The sequence below is a fragment of the Orcinus orca genome, chromosome 12 (genome assembly GCF_937001465.1).
Source record: "Orcinus orca chromosome 12, mOrcOrc1.1, whole genome shotgun sequence".
Classification (NCBI taxonomy): domain Eukaryota; kingdom Metazoa; phylum Chordata; class Mammalia; order Artiodactyla; family Delphinidae; genus Orcinus; species Orcinus orca.
Window position 1 is genome coordinate 31,822,707 of NC_064570.1, and position 19,125 is coordinate 31,841,831.

A 19,125-nucleotide genomic window follows, 5' to 3' on the forward strand; every position below is an offset into this window, starting at 1 on the left:
TACAGTGACAGTTTTACTTCTTTTCCGATTTGGATTCCTTTTATTTCTTTTACTTCTCTGATCGCTGTGGGTAAAACTTCCAAAACTATGTTGAATAATAGTGGTGAGAGTGGGCAACCTTGTCATGTTCCTGGTCTAGTGGAAATGGTTTCAGTTTTTCACCATTGAGAATGATGTTGGCTGTGGGTTTGTCACATATGGCCTTTATTATTTTGAGGTAAGTTCCCTCTATGCCTACTTTCTGGAGGGTTTTTATCATAAATGGGTGTTAAATTTTGTCAAAAGCTTTTTCTGCATCTATTGAGATGATCGTATGGTTTTTATCCTTCAATTTGTTAATATGGTGTATCACATTGATTGATTTACATATATTGAAGAATCCTTACATTCCTGAGATAACCCCACTTGCTCATGGTGTATGATCCTTTTAATGTGCTGTTGGATTCTGTTTGCTAGTATTTTGTTGAGGATTTTTGCATCTATGTTCATCAGTGACATAGGCCTGTAGTTTTCTTTCTTTGTGACATCTTTGTCTGGTTTTGGTATCAGGGTGATGGTGGCCTCGTAGAATGAGCTTGGGAGTGTTCCTCCCTCTGCCATATTTTGGGAAGAGTTTGAGAAGGATAGGTGTTAGCTCTTCTCTAAATGTTGGATAGAATTCTTCTGTGAAGCCATCTGGTCCTGAGCTTTTGTTTGTTGGAAGATTTTTAATCACAGTTTCAATTTCACTGCTTGTGATTGGTCTGTTTATATTTTCTATTTCTTCCTGGTTCAGTCTCAGAAGGTTGTGCTTTTCTAATAATTTGTCCATTTTTTCCAGGTTGTCCATTTGATTGGCATATAGCTGCTTGTAGTTATCTCTCATGATCCTTGTATTTCTGCAGTGTCAGTTGTACTTCTTTTTCATTTCTAATTCTGTTGATTTGAGTCTTCTCCCTTTTTTTCTTGATAAGTCTGGCTAATGGTTTATCAATTTTGTTTATTGTCTCAAAGAACGAGTTTTCAGTTTGTTTCTTTCATTTCTTTTTCATTTATTTCTGATCTGATCTTTATGATATCTTTCCTTCTGCTAACTTTGGGGTTTTTTTGTTCTTCTTTCTGTAATTGCTTTAGGTGTAAGGTTAGGTTGTTTATTTGAGGTGTTTCTTGTTTCTTGAGGTAGGATTGTATTGTTATAAAGTTCCCTCTTAGAACTGCTTTTGCTGCATCCCATAGGTTTTGGGTCATCGTGTTTTCACTGTCCTTTGTTTCTAGGTATTTTTTGATTTCCTCTTTGATTTCTTCGGTGATCTCTTGGTTATTTAGTAGTGCATTGTTTAGCCTCCATGTATTTGTATTTTTTACAGTTTTTTTCCTTTAATTGATATCTAGTCTCATAGCGTTGTGGTCGGAAAGGATGATTGATATGATTTCAATTTTCTTAAATTTACCAAGGCTTGATTTGTGACCCAAGATATGATCTATCCTGGAAAATGTTCCATGAACACTTGAGAAGAAAGTGTATTCTGTTGTTTTTGGATGGAATGTCCTATAAATATCAATTAAGTCCATCTTCTTTAATGTGTCATTTAAAGCTTGTGTTTCCTTATTTATTTTCATTTTGGATGATGTGTCCATTGGTGAAAGTGGGGTGTTAAAGTCCCCTACTATTATTGTGTTACTGTCAGTTTCCCCTTTTATGGCTGTTAGTATTTGCCTTATGTACTGAGGTGCTCCTATGTTGGGTGCATAAATATTGACAATTGTTATATCTTCCTCTTGATCCCTTGATCATCATGTAGTGTCCTTCTTTGTCTCTTGTAATAGTCTTTACTTTAAAGTCTATTTTGTCTGATATGAGAATTGCTACTCCAGCTTTCTTTTGATTTCCATTTGCATGGAATATCTTTTTCCATCGCCTCCCTTTCAGTCTGTATGTGTCCCTAGGTGTGAAGTGGGTCTCTTGTAGACAGCATATGTACGGGTCTTGTTTTTGTATCCATTCAGCCAGTCTATGTCTTTTGATTGGAACATTTAATCCATTTACGTTTAAGTTAATTCTCGATATATATGTTCCTATTACCATTTTCTTGTTTTGGGTTTGTTATTGCAGGTCTTTTCCTTCTCTTGTGTTTCTGGCCTGGAGAAATTCCTTTAGCATTTGTTGTAAAGCTGGTTTGGTGGTGCTGAATTCTCTTAACTTTTGCTTGTCTGTAAAGCTTTTGATTTCTCTGTCAAATCTGAATGAGATCCTTGCTGGGTAGAGTAATCTTGGTTGTAGGTTTTTATGTTTCATCACTTTAAATAGGTCCTGCCACTCCCTTCTGGCTTGCAGAGCTTCTGCTGAAAGATCAGCTGTTAACCTTATGGGGATTCCCTTGTATGGTATTTGTTGTTTTTCCCTTGCTGCTTTCAATATTTTTCTTTGTATTTAATTTTTGATAGTTTGATTAATATGTGTCTTGTCTTGTTTCTCTTTGGGTTTATCCTGTATGGTACTCTCTGTGCTTCCTGGACTTGGTTGACAATTTCCTTTCCCATGTTAGGGAGGTTTTCGACTATAATCTCTTCAAATATTTTCTCAGACCCTTTCTTTTACTCTTCTTCTGGGACCCCATAATTCGAATGTTAGTGCGTTTAATGTTGTCCCAGAGTCTCTGAGACTGTCCTCCATTCTTTTTATTCTTTTCTCTTTATTCTTCACCCTGGCAGTTATTTCCACCATTTTATCTTCCAGCTCACTTATGCATTCTTCTGTCTCAGTTATTGTATTATTGATACCTTCTAGAGTATTTTTAATTTCAGTAATTGTGTTGTTCCTCACTGTTTGCTCTTCAGTTGTTCTAGATCCTTGTTAAATGTTTCCTGTATTTTCTCCATTCTGTTTCCATGATTTTGGATCATCTTTATTATCATTACTCTGAATTCTTTTGCAGGTAGGTTGCCTATTTTGTCTTCATTTATTTGGTCTTGTAGGTTTTTACCTTGCTCCTTCATCTGTTACAAATTTTTTTGTCATTTCATTTTTTTTTTTTTTGATGGGTGGTACTGTATTCCTTTCTTACTGCTTGTTTGGCCTGAGACATCCAGCACTGGAGTTTGCAGGCAGTTGGATAGAGCCGGGTCTTGGTGCTGAGATGAGGACCTCCATGAGGCCTCACTCTGATATTACCTGGGGTCTGAGTTTCTCTGTTAGTCCAGCAGTTTGGACTCGGAGCTCCCACCACAGGAGCTCGGGCCCAACCTCTGGCCTGGGAACCAAGATCCTGCAAGCTTCCTGGCATGGTTAAAAAAAAAAAAAAAAAGGAAGAATGAAAGAAAAAAAGGACCAGTGCAATATCAAAGAATAAAAATAAAATAAAATTAGAAAGATAAAAGATATATCAGGAAAAATAAAACTATAATTGAAACAACTACAACAAGGTAAAATAAAACCACAACAGAAAAAAGGAAAAAAAAAATAAAAAAAGGTGTGTGTGGGGGGGTGGGGAACAAGCCAAAAGGAGAGAGCACTAACAAAGTAAAAAGAATAAAATAAAATTAGAAAAATAAGAGATTTATTAGGAAAAATAAAAACATAAAAGTATCAACAACAATGAATCAACAAGGTAAAACAGAACCTTATTGAGGTATAATTTTCATAACATAAAATTCACCCATTAAAGTATACAGCTCAGTTAATTTTAGCAGATTTATGCGGGTGTGCAGCCATTGTCACAATCCATTTTGGAATGCTTTCATCACCCTAAAAATTCCCTGGTGTCCTTTTTTCAGTCAATCTTCACTCCATTCCCAGCCCCAGGCAACCATGGATTGCAAAATGATCTGCTTTCTGGAGCTATCATTTTCTATAGCCTTTTGTAGCAACTTATTCTGAATGGATCAGAATATCTGATACTTATTTTAAATTTAGAGACCAAGTTTACCTTATTAAAATAGCCAAGAACAACTAAATTAAGTGACTCTTGTATTTCACTACAAACAGAAGCCAAATAAGTTAATTGGAAGAATTTTCTGAATCAGGTGCTAAGACTTTATCGTATGCCTCATTTGCTTTGCTGAATTGCAATTTACTCTTTTAGTTAGATACCTTGTTTAGTTTTGAGCTATGCATTGCATATTAACTCTTTAAGATATATGGATCAATATTCTTTCCAACTTCAGACTTTATTCTATAGTCTATACTGTTATGACATTTTTCTCCAGGATGACAAGTATTCGTGTGTGTGCAAAGGGAAAGAAAACAGAGCTACCCGATGAGGCCTCAAACATTTGCAGGTAGATGATTGGATGGAAGATGGATTGATGACTTCCATATATTTAGGTCTCAAGAAAGTGGTTTCTATCATAAGTTCTCAGGGTGTAGAGAATAAGTTGCATATATTTGAAGCAGAATTTCACTCTTTGTGTGTTTTTATTTAACAGAAGGAATGTGAAACAGGTTCTAACAGGGAATAAAGCCTTACAATGGACTAAGTCCTATGTTTTACCAGAGTTTCCTTATGATGTCAAATGCATGTTAGCAGAACAGAAGTGTCCTGATCACAGCATGAGGATACGGATCATTGAGTTTCTCCAGGCTGACATGACGAAGTATCTGGAAGGCTCGCTGTGAGTAATAACAGGGCAGACTTGCTGCTTCGGTAGAGGGTGTGTTTTCAGAGTAGACTTGAATTCCTTTGGAACCAATTCTCTTCAGATTTTGCATGACATATTGGTAGTAAGTCCAACATTGCCCAATATTTGAATGTCTACATTGTCATATAGAACGATTTGAAGAAAAGTGAATGTAATTTAGACTCATCTTATGAGGAGGAACGTGGGCTTCTTGAACTGAAAAATATCCTCCCTGTCGCACGGAACAGGTACCCCACCACCCAGCAGTATAACGACGTGGTCAGTGCCCTGCTGCAGGCCCACCCTTTCCTGGATGAGGACGGCTGTGGCTTTGTAAGTGACAACGTGGGGCCCTTCTGTTTCTCTCAACCTTTCTTAGAATAAGAACCTTGTATTGTCCAGTAATCTCACGCCTCTTTCCCCTTTGCTCAGTCTCTTTCTGTCTGTTTATCTGGGTCTGTCTGTTTCTCTTTCTCTGTCAATTTCTCTGACTGTGTCTGGTCTCTCTCTGATTCTGTTCCTTTGGCCGTCTCTTCTGTCTCTTGCTGTCAGTCCCTGTTTTCTTCTAAGTTTTGGTCTTTCTTTCTATCTCTCTCTATCCCCTCTAGCTCTGTTCTTTTTGATGACTTCTCTGTGTCTCTCTGTGTTCCTTTGTCTTCTTTAAAAAAAAAAAAAAAAACACTTTATTTTTTAGAGCAGTTTTAGGTACACAGCAAAATTGAGTGAAAGGTACAGAGATTTCTCATCTCCCTCCTGACCCACACATGCCAGCCTCTCCCATTATCAACATCCCCAACCAGAGGGGTACATTTGTTACAGTAGATGAACCTATACTGACACATCGTTATTACCCAAAGTCTATAGGTTACGTTAAGTTTCACTCTTGGTGTAGTACATTCTCTGCCATTAGACAAATGTATCCATCATTATTGTATCCTGTATATCTATACTATTTTCACTGCTCTAAAAATCCGCTGTGTGCCACCTGTTCATCCCTCCTCATCCTTCTTCATCTTCTTTCTCTCTCTCTGTCATCATCGTTCTGTCTCTCTCTGAAAGCTGTTTGGAATCTCATGTGTAAAGATGAGTCTCTAGGAAGGGTCTTTAAGAGATGCGATGCGTGGAAGGAGAAGGCTGTGACTGCACCTACATCAGTGCTTTCATCAATAAAGTGGTTCTTGCCTTTGTTTAGACCCAGTGGAGAAGTGGTCTGCTTTTGAGGTCTTGACTTGCAGCCTCACCTGGCCCTCTCACATCTCTGCTGTTCTGACAAAAACAGATCCTGGAGGTGTTCTGGGGCAGCAGTTCTCAACTTGGGCTGCACATCAGGATCCCCAGAGATTCTGGTTTAGTTGGTCTGGAGAAGAGACCCTGGCACCTTAAAGTTCCCCAGATGATTCCGATGTGCAGTCAGGGCTGGGAAACACTGCTTTAGAGGTTTCAATACAAGCTTTGTTCTCTGGGTCTGCAAGTCTCTTGGCTTTAAAAGCCTGGGATATCCATTGCCCAACAATGTGAGTATGCTTAACTCTACTGAACTGTACACTTAAAAATAGTTAAGATGGTTAAAACAATTGAGTGTATTGTGACACTGGAACGATATGATTTAAGGGACAATTGTGGGGAATTATAGCTTTGTGTACATAAGATTTGCTGTCTGTTAGTCCTTATATCTCTATATGCTGTATGCGCATACATTGGTAGTCTTATCTAAATAAGATAGATGTCTTTTGCACCTTATTATAGCAGATATCTCTGAGAAGAATTTTTTGCTGTACTTTCTTGAAGACACAGTGTGTGTCTTCAAGATACACACTATGTGTGTGTGTGTGTGTGTGTATGTGTGTGTGTGTGTGTGAGAGAGAGAGAGAGAGAGAGAGAGCATGCACACAGCAAGGAAGCATTTGGTCATTTTTAGGACTAACTTTATTCTCAACTTTTTTTAATTGAAGTATAGTTGATTTATAATATTGTGTTAGTTTCAGATGTATAGCAAAGTGATTCAGTTATATTTATATGTATATATATTTTTTACAGATTATTTTCCACCATAGGTTATTACAAGATACTGATATTCTCAACTTTTTATTTCAAAAGTTTTCAAATCCACACAGGAGTTGAAAGCCTGCTGCAGTGAACAGCCATATACCCCTTTATGTAGCTCAGGGTTTCTTAGTCTGGGCAGTATTGCGTTTTGGGTGGATACTTCTTTGTGGTGTGGGCTGTCCTCTGCCCTGTAGGGTCCTTGGCAGCATCCCTGGCACTCACTAAGTGTCAATAGCACCCCTTCACCCACACTGATGTAACAACCAGCCGTGTCTCCAAACATTGCCAAATGTATCCTGGGCGGGGGGCAAAATCTCCGATGATTGAAAATCACTGATCTAGATTCACTAGGTATTACCATTTTGCCACATTTACTTTTCCTTTCTCATATCTATTTGTTTGTTTTGACTGAGCATCTGAAAAAAAGCAAGTCACAGTTGCCACTCCTAAATACCCCAGCATATATCTTATAAGGATAAGGACAATCTCCTACCTAACCACAATACCATTTTTATACCAAAAGAATTAACAATAATTGCATAATATCATATACAATCCATATCCCTGTTTCTTCAATTATTGAAGCAAAGTTTTAAAATGGATTTTTGGCTGTAACATCTAATCAAAGATTATGCATTCCATGTAGTTACTATGTCTCTTTAATTTCTTTTTGTCTCTAGGATAGTTTCCCTACCTTTTTTTTTTTTTTTTTCCCATGATATTTTCTTTTTTGGACAAGCCTAGTCCAGTTGCCTTGTACGATGATTCACATTTTGGGTTTGTCTAAATATTTCCTAATGATTATATTTGGGTTTACAATGTTAGGGGAAGATCTGCTGGTGATATGTGGACTTTTCACATATCCGTTCAGGAGGTCATAACTTCAGGGTTGTGTTTTATTTCAGAGTGATTGGAGGAGAGCTGTGTCTATGTAGCTCTTTCCACACCCCCTCTAGCTGGAAAAGCATGGAGAAGAAGGATGACTGTTCAATGACAAAAAGATTTTCTATTGTGGCATCTGTGTCAGGATTTCCCTGTGCCACGCAGGTAGCAGATGCTCAGGGCGCACCCCTTGATCGAGTGCTCATGTAGACCACTGCATTGACTGGCCCTTTTTTTGTTCCTGTCCGATACTTGCTAAGGAGAGAAGGGAGAGGCTGGAAAGAAGACATTGGCAATTTAAAACTGTCCTAGCAGTTGATTGCTGTGATACCTCCCAACAAATCCGCAGGTGTAGAAGCCCTTAAGAGCTGTGGGAAACATGAGGGGGAAAAATGTATTTGTACTAGTTGAGATTTCAGGGCTAAGAAAAACACAAGCCATCCATTATTTCTGTGCTGTTGTGAAACAGCAGCGGCAGTGTCCAGACCCACAAGCCTGTGGGAGGTGAGGAAGCATCTCTGACTCATACATACCCAGGCGCTTAATTGGGGCCGAAGCTGCCTTCCCAACCCCCAAGCCCCAACTCCTCACCAGGGCTGCCAAGGGTTTTACATTCTAGTTTACAAATGTCTTCCATGAAGTAGCTCTTCATTTGAGTCTCCCCCTAACCCAGTGCAGTTGACAGGACTAATCTTCTTATTCCATTACAGTTAAAGAAACTAAGGCTGAGGGATTACTTGTTGAAGATTTCTTAGCTAATACGTACTGGAGCTAGTCCAGGATCCTGGGTCTTTCCAACTTAGGTCCCAGTGCTTTCTCAGGGGCAGGGAATAGCTCTTATTGAGACTTAAACCGAGGAACCGGGAATGACAAAATCTAAGTGCCAGACACTGGACTAACGTGATCTCAGTGGCATTCCCATTTGCCTGAGCTCATAAGATATGCCCAAAGTCACCCAGTGACTTAACCCATCTAGTGGCCAAGACTAGGAGGCAAATATGGGCCTGTGTAGCTACAAATGGCCGTTTCTTTCCCTGCACCCACTCTTGGGCCTATTCAAGTGCTGCATGGCATTGCAGGGAAGATGGGCTGAAAAGAAGCCTTGAGGCTAGATTTGGCCACTCCTCACACAGTGAAATACTTACCAAGCAAGACCAAGACTCAGTCTTGCTTCTGGTCTGTTGCTCAACACCTGGGCCCATGTACTTCACAGAGGACAGACACAAGGCATCTAGTGTTTATAGTTTCCAAGATGCCCCAAGCACTGTGCTGGGTTTGGTGAGCAAAGTAGACTGAAGACCTTCTTCATGTGCTCACAGCCTACGGGAAGGAAAGAATGGAAGGAAGGAAGAAGGGAAGGTGAAATTTGAATAGAGGAAGAATGAAAAGAACAAAAAAGAAAAGAAACAAAAACATCACATAGATGAGGGTAAACTACCAGTGTGATAAGTGTTGACAAGGAAAGGTGAGCCTGAAAACCAAGGGAAGTGAACTGTTAGGGAGGCTGTAAGGGAGTGATGGCTGAGCTGAGATCTGGAAACAGAGCAAGCTTTACCTAGATACCAGCAGGGTAGGCGAGGAGAGGGACAGAGCTTTTCAGGCCAAAACCAAAGGCCCAGCAGAGGGAAAGAATGTTAGCAGTGTTGGTGTGTTGAGGAAGAAGCCCAGGTGTGTCCCCAAGTTGTTAAACATGTCTCTGGTCTTCCAAGCTGTCCACATGCCAGACAGATTCTCCCAGAGCACAGTCTGACCATCCACACTTCCCACTCAATGTGGCCTAAGAGGACTTCCTAACCCAGCTCTGCAGCCATTTTCTACAAAGCTTTAAAGGCTACAGACATCTGGGCTCCTCTCAGACCTGCGGAAGCAGAATCTCTAGAGTCTGGGTAAGCAGCGTCAGCATCGCCCCTCGGGAACTTGGAAGAAATGCAGATCCTCAGCCCTGCCCCTGACCTACTGAATTAGAGGCTCTGAGGGTAGGACCCAGCAACCTGTGTTTTAACAGATCCTCCAAGAATTGTGATTCAGGCGGAAGTTTGAGAACCATTGCTCTAGAAGAGAACTTCTCTGTCCGCAGAGAGGGGTTTGAAAGGATCTGGTTCCAGATTACTTGAAGCTCTTTTTGGGGTAACCATGCCCTTCAGGATGGGGCTGACTTCTCTATTTTCTGCATCTTCTACCCTTCCGCATCTTGAGCTCTCTGTTCCTGCCATGCACAACTCTTGGCGGTTCCCCAAATGGCACCGTCTCTTCCTCTCCTCTGTTGCACAGGCTGCTTCATCTGATGATGCATTTAAAGAAAACGTGTCAGTCCATATATGCATGAGCCAGTATCAGTTCTTTTCTAGAATCCAACAGGAAAGTGGAGTGCATTGTGGAGACACTAGAGTAAAGTGGAAGGTATCCAATTTTAGGAATTAGGAAATCTAGACTCAAGAGCTAGTATATTTAGCTATATGACATTGTATATAACTACACACATACACACACACACATATATAGCTACGTACTATACAAAATATCAATACATGTATATATTTATAGTGTTATCACAAGATTATTGTGAGGATAAATAGAAGAATAGATATATTATTTCTATTACTGTGATGGGAAAATAATTTCAAGCCCAAAGGTGGTAGACAAAGATTTTGTTTATATAGGATTATTCCAATCTCTTTGAAGATTAACTGCCCTGTTTTATAATTTTACACAGTTTTTATGGAAACGAGCCCTCAAAGATCGTTTTAAATATGTTCGAAGACCCATAGAAGATGATGAACAAGTGATGAGAAATAAGTGTAAATTTGGACACCGAAGAGGCCAGACAAGGAAATCTCTTGCTGATACAAGATTTGATGAAATTAAAATTGTCCAGATAAAAGTAAGATTGAATCTTTAATTGTTCTGACAATGTATTGGTTGGTTGATTGATTAAGGGATAATAAACACTAGCATTTAAAAGAATTAAAACAAAATAAAATATCCTTTTGAAAATTTGAGGTGTGGGTCAGAAACCAAAAAAAAAAAAATCTGTTTTGTTTTTGTGAATGAGAATATTTCCAAAAGAGGACTTCCAAAAACGGAGCAGAGAGTGTTATTGAACATCGCAAGTTTATTCTTTCACAATCTTCAAAAAACCTGGAGAAACCCTAAAGTTCTGGATCTTTGAATAATTTCTTTTCCTCTCATCCTAAAATGTATCCTGTATTCTTGCTGTCCTTATTGCTACAGAAAGTGTTTTTGATACTCATATTGTAGGGGTCAAGTTGCTTCTGGTTTCAAGGTTTCAGGGTGGAAGCTACTCCACATGCATGGGTCCAAAACCCCACACTGTTCTCGCTGTGTACAGAGGCGGCCATGAGGAGCTACAGGCAAAGGGCCCCAGGCAGGGCCTGGAGATTCCTCCCTCTGCAGTGGGTTTGCTGTACATACTGTTCACATGGGTCCTAATTATCTGAAATTCTATAAATATTCCTTATCTACCTCACAGCCCCCAAGTGTTCTCAGAAACAAAAATGTCCCCTGCTAATAAAGTAGATTGAGCTCCTTAGGAAGGATGTCCAAACTATCAAGTTATAGAAGCTAAATCTCATGTCCTCCCCAAAATCTATTTTCACATCAATCGAACATGAATATGTAAATATAATTTTTCACTACAGACACATTTATGTTACTGAATGTACTTGGTGTAAATATTCTATTTTCTTCTTCAGCTGGTATAGTTATTTGATATTAATAGAGCAACCTGTCAGATCATCTCAATTTTATTATCACTACTTATAAGCACCAGGGGACAGGAATATTTTTTAACATATTTTGTAAACCGTTCATCCCAACATTAGAAGTAAGAAAAATTTTAGATGAAGGAGTATTTTGATATACCTTATTGGGACATCCCTGGTGGTCCAGTGGCTAAGACTCCACACTCCAATGCAGGGGGCCCGGGTTCAATCCCTGGTCAAGGAACTAGATCCCACATGCCGCAGCTAAGAGTTCACATGCTGCAACTAAAAGATCCAAATAAATAAATAAAAAGAAATACCTTATTATAGTTTTTTATATAATTTTATATATAATTATAAAATCAAAGAGATTTTCAAATGACAGCCAGTTAAGATAATATAATTTTATGTCTGCTCTTTGATGAAAAGACAAGACAGATGAAAGTTACCTAAATTTAGTGTAATTTTATAGAAACTTTAACTGCAATATTGCAATTATAAACTAAAATCATGATAAGATAGATTACGTTCATTTTAAAATATCTTTTATATTCTTAAAATAAAAAGCCACTTTGTAAAGGAACATAATTATATTGTGCATATTTTCAAAATATGTGATTTTCCATATACTACAAATGGAGTTCCTTTATAAATGAATTAAAATTTTACAAATTCAGTTTTCTTTCTTTCCCACCACATCCCACCAAAATTGATGCACGTCCCACCAAAATTCATTGGAATGGATGAATGGTAAAATCGGAAAAGTAGCACGTATCCCCAGCAAGGGTGAGCCCAGGGGGTCACAGGCCACCCTGAGGGACACAGGCTAAATGGCAGCTCCTCTCCTATGTTGACACATCATCACTGACCCAGTTTGTACAATCATCTTTCCGTTCTTTCTCAAAACCACCTCAATTCTTCATGTAACTACACCTTTTGTTGTTCCTATCTTGGAGTCTCGCAGACGTGCCAGAATTCTAAATTGAATCCTACTAAGGCCCATGCAGGGGTCTTTGCTACAAAAAGAACAGGGATTGAATGTACCAGGGCCCAAGATGAGTTAAGTTGCAACAGAATTTAGTTTTGACCTTCCTGCCAACTGGGGCAAAAAGAGGTCCTTGTTCACGTCTGAAGAGGCAACATTTTTCCTGCCAAGCAAATCTAATTCGTAAGGATTTACTTTTCTCCCTCTTACAAATGGAGCTACAAATTGCTGATTCTTTTAAACACTGTAGCATCCCTGTTTATGACCTCATGTTCTGTAAAGCCAAAAGCTTTACAGGATGGAGAAGACTTTACACTAGAATATTACATTACAGTGTGTTTCTGTGTTTTGTACCCTCCATGGTGATTAAGCAAATGGAAAAACACTAAGAAGAGCAGAGGGACAAATCCATTGAATATACCACTTATCTCATGGGATTTTAGACTTCAGATGAATTGCCTAAATTATTTTGGGCTTCATTTTGAATTTCTGATAGCTCCTTTTTAATGTCTTTATGATTTCTGAAAATTAAAGATAGTTGGATTAAGATACACTGTGACAACTTTCACATCTTTTAAAATTTCTTGACTGGGCACAGCATTTCCATAATGTAGAAAAAAGTTATCTCCTGTGCTGTAGAGATGGAAAATATTGATGTAGGCAAGAAGCCAGGAGGCAGGCCGTTCCTTCAAAGGCAGGGAAGTGGGTTTGGCTAAACTGGAGGAAGGTTTTGGGAAGGAGTAAGGGAGAGGAAGAGATTTTTCATTTGTTTTGTTTCTGTTGTTTGTCCTTTGGTGGTTGGAAGGAATTTACCAAAGAACTGATGGTAGATGCCTCAGCGAAGGACAGTGTGTTTCTTAGTCCTGTCACGTGGGCTTCTGCAGATAACCAAGCAGCTGCAGAAGTTGTGTGAGTTTGAGCCTAGGTCACAGATATTTTGTCCCCAACCCTCCTCCTCCCTCAGTCTTCAAGGTCAGCGTGGCACTGCTTAAACTGTGCTACAAAACCCAAAGCTTCAGCAGCATCAAAGCATCCACCCGTGAGTCTTAAAAATGCCTGGGTTCCTCATATTCTGCTCTTAAAAAAACTTATAACCATGGTATGCAGATGGCTATACTTGTCAGAATACCAGACTGTTTCCAGATCAGTCCTACAAAATACTGGTTTTAAATGCAATGTTTAAAAATCCTTTGCCAACCTCACGGCCTCATGTCACTGCTGCTTGTAAATCATGCTGTCAAATGCAACATAAGTGACATTGCTTCTTATGCATCTGACTTTTAGCTTTAGGTCCAAGCAACTTGTAGCCCTGTGAATTGATAAATCTGTTTCCTTTGCTTAATTGCCTTTTATTATACTTCTTCTAGTATTTATAAATGGAGACATAATTAGATTCTCAAAACAGAATTAACTGAGTAATTTCTTTTTTTATTGAAGTATAGTTGATTTACAGTGTTTCAGGTGTACAGCAAAATGATTTATATATATATATATATACACACATATGTATATGTTCTTTTTCAGTTTCTTTTCCATTATAGTTTATTACAAGCTATTGAATATAGTTCCCTGTGCTATACAGTAGGTCCTTGTTTACCTATTTTATATATAGTAGTGTGTATTTGTTAAACTCCTAATTTATCCCTCCCCCACCCCCTTTCCCCTTTGGTAACCATAAGTTTGTTTTCTATATCTGTGAATCTATTTCTGTCTTGTTAATAAGTTCATTTGTATCTTAACTGAGTAATTTCTTAAGTTGCTGAAAACACTGTCCTGTTTAAATGATGAAGACACACTGGTTTTAAATAAAAGCTTACAGGAATTGTGTGGAGCTGCATGCAGAGTAGTGGAATTAACTTTGTACTGTATTATTTTTTGTGCAAAACCTCAGGTGTTAAAGTTGAGTGAATCAAACTCCTCACCTCATGGCACATTATTGTCATTGTTCTGTGCCAGGCCTTTCTCTTGTTCTATTCACTTTTTTTTTTGCGATACGCGGGCCTCTCACTGTTGTGGCCTCTCCCATTGCGGAGCACAGGCTCTGGACGCGCAGGCTTAGCGGCCATGGCTCACGGGCCCAGCCACTCCGTGGCATGTGGGATCCTCCCAGACCGGGGCACGAACCCGCGTCCCCTGCATCGTCAGGCGGACTCTCAACCACTGCGCCACCAGGGAAGCCCTATTCACTTCTTTTTGTGCTCGTTCTTCTCTGCCCTCTTCCCCACCTCTGCTCTTGGGCAATCCTCCTATTGTGTTTCATCTGTATCTTTTTGTTTGTAAGGTGTTCTAAAATGTGTACTATGATTTTGGGTTTATACATATTTGACCCAGTGAAAATGGTACTCTATACCTCATTCGTGTTTCACTTTTTCACCGACACTCTTTAAGACTCATTCACGTTACTATGTATATTTCTAGCCCATGATTGTAACGATTATTACAAGCCCTTGCCTCCCTCAACGGATTGTACTGCAGAGAACGCCATTATACCTGTCTGGTTATGGACTCACCTGTGTGTTATTCCTCTGGCTTGTCCACCAAGAAGTGGAACTGATGGGGCAGAGGGCATGCATGTAGTTAATCTGACCAATTACTTTCTAGAATGATTTTGTTAGTCTCACTCCCATAATACTGCATATCCTTGTCTTCCTGCCATTGCTTGGCACTAGCCAGCCTTGTGAGTTTTGCCAAGTCTAATAGGTATAAAGTGCAATCTGATTCTTGTGATTTGCATTTCCCTTGATAACTAATGAGTCTGAGCATCTCTTCATGTGTTTGTTAGACTTTTGAGTTTCTTCTTTTAGAAAATTACCTCTTTAGATCCATTGCCCAGTTTTTAATGGGTTGGCATCTTTTTCTTGTTAATTTGTAGGAAGCAGTCCTTCCCATGCCCTAAGTCACAGAGATATTCTCCTACTCTTTCTCTTATTAAGTTTATAGTTTGCATTTTCATGTTTGGATCTTTAAGTCATCTGGAGTCTGTCTTTGTATATGCTATTAAGTAAGGATATCCATAGGGTGAGTTGCTCTTACAACACCAATTACTAAACAATCCATCCTTTTTTTATTTGTTTATGGTGGTACTTTTATTGTATGTTAAGTTCCCCCAAAAGACTTAGGTGTGTTCTGGGCACTGTCCCTTATTCCACTGGTCTCTCAGTCTACTCTTATGCCATTGTCACATTACATTTGATTACTTAGTGTTTATTACTTAGTATCACTTAGCACTTAGTGTACAGACATTTCTGGGGTGGTTCACCCTCAGTTTCTGGAATAAGGGGAAGGACAGGGGGTCCTTGTCTCAAGAACCAACCCTGGGACTCCTTTGTAGCACCTGCCTTCTCATAGGAGAACTAGAGCCTGGCCTAGGGGTGCTGAGCTCAGGTGGGAGGGTAGGACCAAAGGAAGGTTCCGAGCCTCTGCCAGTGCAAGGAGCACCAGGATAAGCTCTGTCTTGCCCTTGTGGAGAACCTGCTGTGGCAGGATGGAGAGGGCCTGTGGAGGCATCCTGCTCCTGTCATCCTGACCCTGGGGTGGGGTGGGGATGGCAGCCGGTTGACGTAGGGCCCTGGACCCCGATCTTCACACTCACCCAGCCTGATGCACATCATTTCTCAGAAATCTCTCCATCCAGAGGATTCCTTGGTGGCCCCTTTGGGCCTCTGCTAACTCCTAATTTATCCCTCCCCCCTCCATGCCCCATTTGAAACATCAGGATGCAAACATACTTTGAAATGCTTAAACTCGTCTTTAATGCTTTTTGACTAATGCACGCATTTTCTTTTCTTAAGTTATTGAGGTTTCTTTCAGCCAGTAGAGGCTTCGACTTACTACCATAAACTTTTCACTCTTGGGATATAAGCTGACTTTAATAATAGTCATTGCTTCTTTCAAATTTTTCTGATAAAAACCTGGCTTGAATCTTTCATGTGTCCAGTCCTTCACATTTATGCCTGATCTTTTCATCCACTTTGAAAAGATTCTCCTCTGTCTTTATGGAGTAGATTAACTCTGACATGGATATGTGGTGAACATTTATTTTGGTTTCTTGAAGCAGTACAGGAAGGACTTTGAATTTTCCACAGGGGCTTTTGCTTTTCTCTCTTTCTTTCTTTTTTTTTTTTTTTCCTAATTGCAATGAAGTTCTCTCAGTTTGGAGGCTATTAATGTGATCTTTAAGTGCACAGATTATGTTATCTTTATCGGTTAATGTAGTCTATATTTTGGTTTTTGTAAAGAGTTTTAAGTAAATAATTTAATCCTATCAATCAGTTTCTTCAAAATTCCTTTTGATACCATCTTCCTGGAGGTTTTCATTTCATGCATGATTTATTACATCCAGCTTCAAGTTCTTACCATCCATGTCTTCTCCAGGAATAGCAGTCACTCTAGTCTTCCAGTTCCTTGTTTACCATCTGTTTAGTGGCTCTATTCATTATTGAAAGTGACATATTAAAATCTCCAGCTACTGTTATTACTGAATTGTCTCTTTCTCCCTTCCATTTTATCAGTTTTTGCCACGTGACTTTGGAGATGCCATTGCTAGGTGTATATAAGTTTATAATTGTTATATCTTCCTAATGGATTGGCCCTCTTCCCATTATAAAATATCTTCCTTTGTCTCTAGGAACAATTTTTGTCTTAAAATTTATTTTGTTGCATATTAGTATAGCTATTCTGTCTCTCGGTTACTGCTTACTGGTATATCTTTTCCCATCTTTTTACTTTCAGTCTACTTATGTCTTCGAATCTAAAGTGTGTCTCTAGTAGACAGTATATATTTAGATCATTTTTTTAAAATCCATTTTGTCAGTTACCTAATGTGATTACTGGTAAGTTAGGATTTATGTCTGCTATTTGTTTTCTATATGTCCTCTTTTTCTTGTTACTTTATTCCTTAATTCCTGCCTTATTTTGTGTTAAGTAAATATATTCTAGTGTATTAATTTAATTTCCCTATTGTTTCTTTTAGTAAATAAACATTCATAGTTATTTCCTTAGTGGTTGCCCTGGGGATTACAACTAACATCTTGATTTATAATAATCTAGTTTGGATTAATATCCATTTAATTATAACAGCATGTAAAAACTTTGCCCCTGTATAACTACACTTGTCTTCCTTTTATACCCTGTATGCCCATCAACACAGAATTTATAACTCTTGCTTCATGCAATTGTTTTTAAAACAAGATGGGAGAAAGAAGGAGTTACAACCTGAAAATACATTGATACTGTCTTTTGTACTTACCTATGTAGTGACCTTTACCACTGCTCTTTTTCTTGTTGATTTGAGTTACAGTCAATGTTCTTCCATTTTAGCTTGAAAGACCATCTTTAGCATTTCTGGTAGGGCAGATCTGCTAGTGATCAATCCTCTCACTTTGTATTTATCTGCGAATGTCTTAAATCTCTCCTTGGTATTTGAAGGATTTATTGCTAGACATAGAATTCATCTAGGGAACTGATTTCTGGTTTGAGAATTGGGTGTTCCAGTGTTCAATTATTATGGTTTTGGCTATAGCTACCAGAAAACCCTGTCTGAAATTGGCTAAAGCTACAAGGAGAGCTGTGCTCTCACATAGTAAGAAGCGCAGAGGTGGATGAGTGTGGATGTGATTGCTGCTCACCAATTTAATCAGCTCATCTCCTCCAGACAATCAGCATGTTGGTACATCTCCCCTCCCTTGAAGTGAGATGCGGCCATGAGACCGACTGATCAATGGAACGTGAGAAGAAATGTCAAGCGCATTGAAGATCCAGTATGCAGTGCCCCATCTTTCCCCTTGCTTTTGCAATGATGACTGATATTCTAGCTGGTGGAGCCAGTTTCTTGGGTGAAGAGGATGAGAAGCTGGGCCCCGAGAGGGACGTTCACATGAGTGATAAACGTCTGTTGCTCTGACATTTGGGGGTTATTAGATAGAGCAGCAGCATCTTGCCTATCCTGAGTAAAACCAGCGGCTCCAAGTACAGCACGTCAGGCTTTGGATCCACATCTCAGTGATTCTCCTGTTCCAGGGCAGGCTTCATCAAGTGATGGAGTATTATGGACTTTTCTCAGAGTCTGAAACATGAAGAAAACACAATATTTTGCCCGATTCTGATGTGAGATATCTTATCAAACATATACTGGGAATGTTGCAGCAGTTTCTGTAGAGGGGTTAATTTATGCTTTTTTTTTTTAAACTTACGCTATATCTAGGACAGGAACACAGGGATTTAATAAATGATTGTGGGGTGTCCTTGCATCCAAAGTCCTCCAGACTTTTGTTAAATAAATAAATAGATAAATAAACAAACAAACTGCCGGGTGTTAAATTACTAACACTATACTTATACAGTAGCCCCCCCCACCCAACATCCACAGTTTCACTTTCTGGGGTTTCAGTTACCTTCAGTCGACTGTTCTGAAAATATTAAATGGAAAGTTCTAGAAATAAAGAATTTATAAGTTTTAAGTTGAGAGAGAGTTCACATAACTTTTATTACAGTGTATTGTTATAATTGTTCTATTTTATTATTATTGTTGTTACTCTCTTACTGTGCCTAATTTATAAATTAAACTTTATCATAGGTACGTAGTAAGGGAAAAACATAGTGTATATATAAGGTTCAGTGCCATCTGTGGTTTCAGGCTTCCACTGGGGCTCTTGGAACGTATCCCCCGCAGATAAGTAGGGGGCTACTGTAATTCATTTCTCTCTTAAAACATTTCTTTTCCTACTTATTGGGTATATATGTACCAGTGACTTTGAAAGTCATGAAACAGTTTTGTGTGTTACCTTTCTTTGGCTTACAAATACAATGGAATTGAAAGTCATGCAAAAACTGCTTAGTCAATGCTAAGGACATAACACTAGGTTTCTTTTAGGGCATTTACTGTTTGTTTCTTAC

The 19,125-nt window shown here is 38.9% G+C and overlaps 1 protein-coding gene across 1 annotated transcript in view; it reads left to right on the top strand.

Annotated features, from left to right (window-relative positions):
* SAMD3 (sterile alpha motif domain containing 3) overlaps positions 1-19,125 on the top strand; it is a 45,205-nt gene that overhangs the window by 15,539 nt on the left and 10,541 nt on the right. Inside the window, 3 exon segments of the mRNA XM_049695365.1 lie at positions 4,405-4,590; positions 4,845-4,929; positions 10,238-10,405. Of these exon segments, the coding sequence (XP_049551322.1) occupies positions 4,405-4,590; positions 4,845-4,929; positions 10,238-10,405 (439 nt within the window).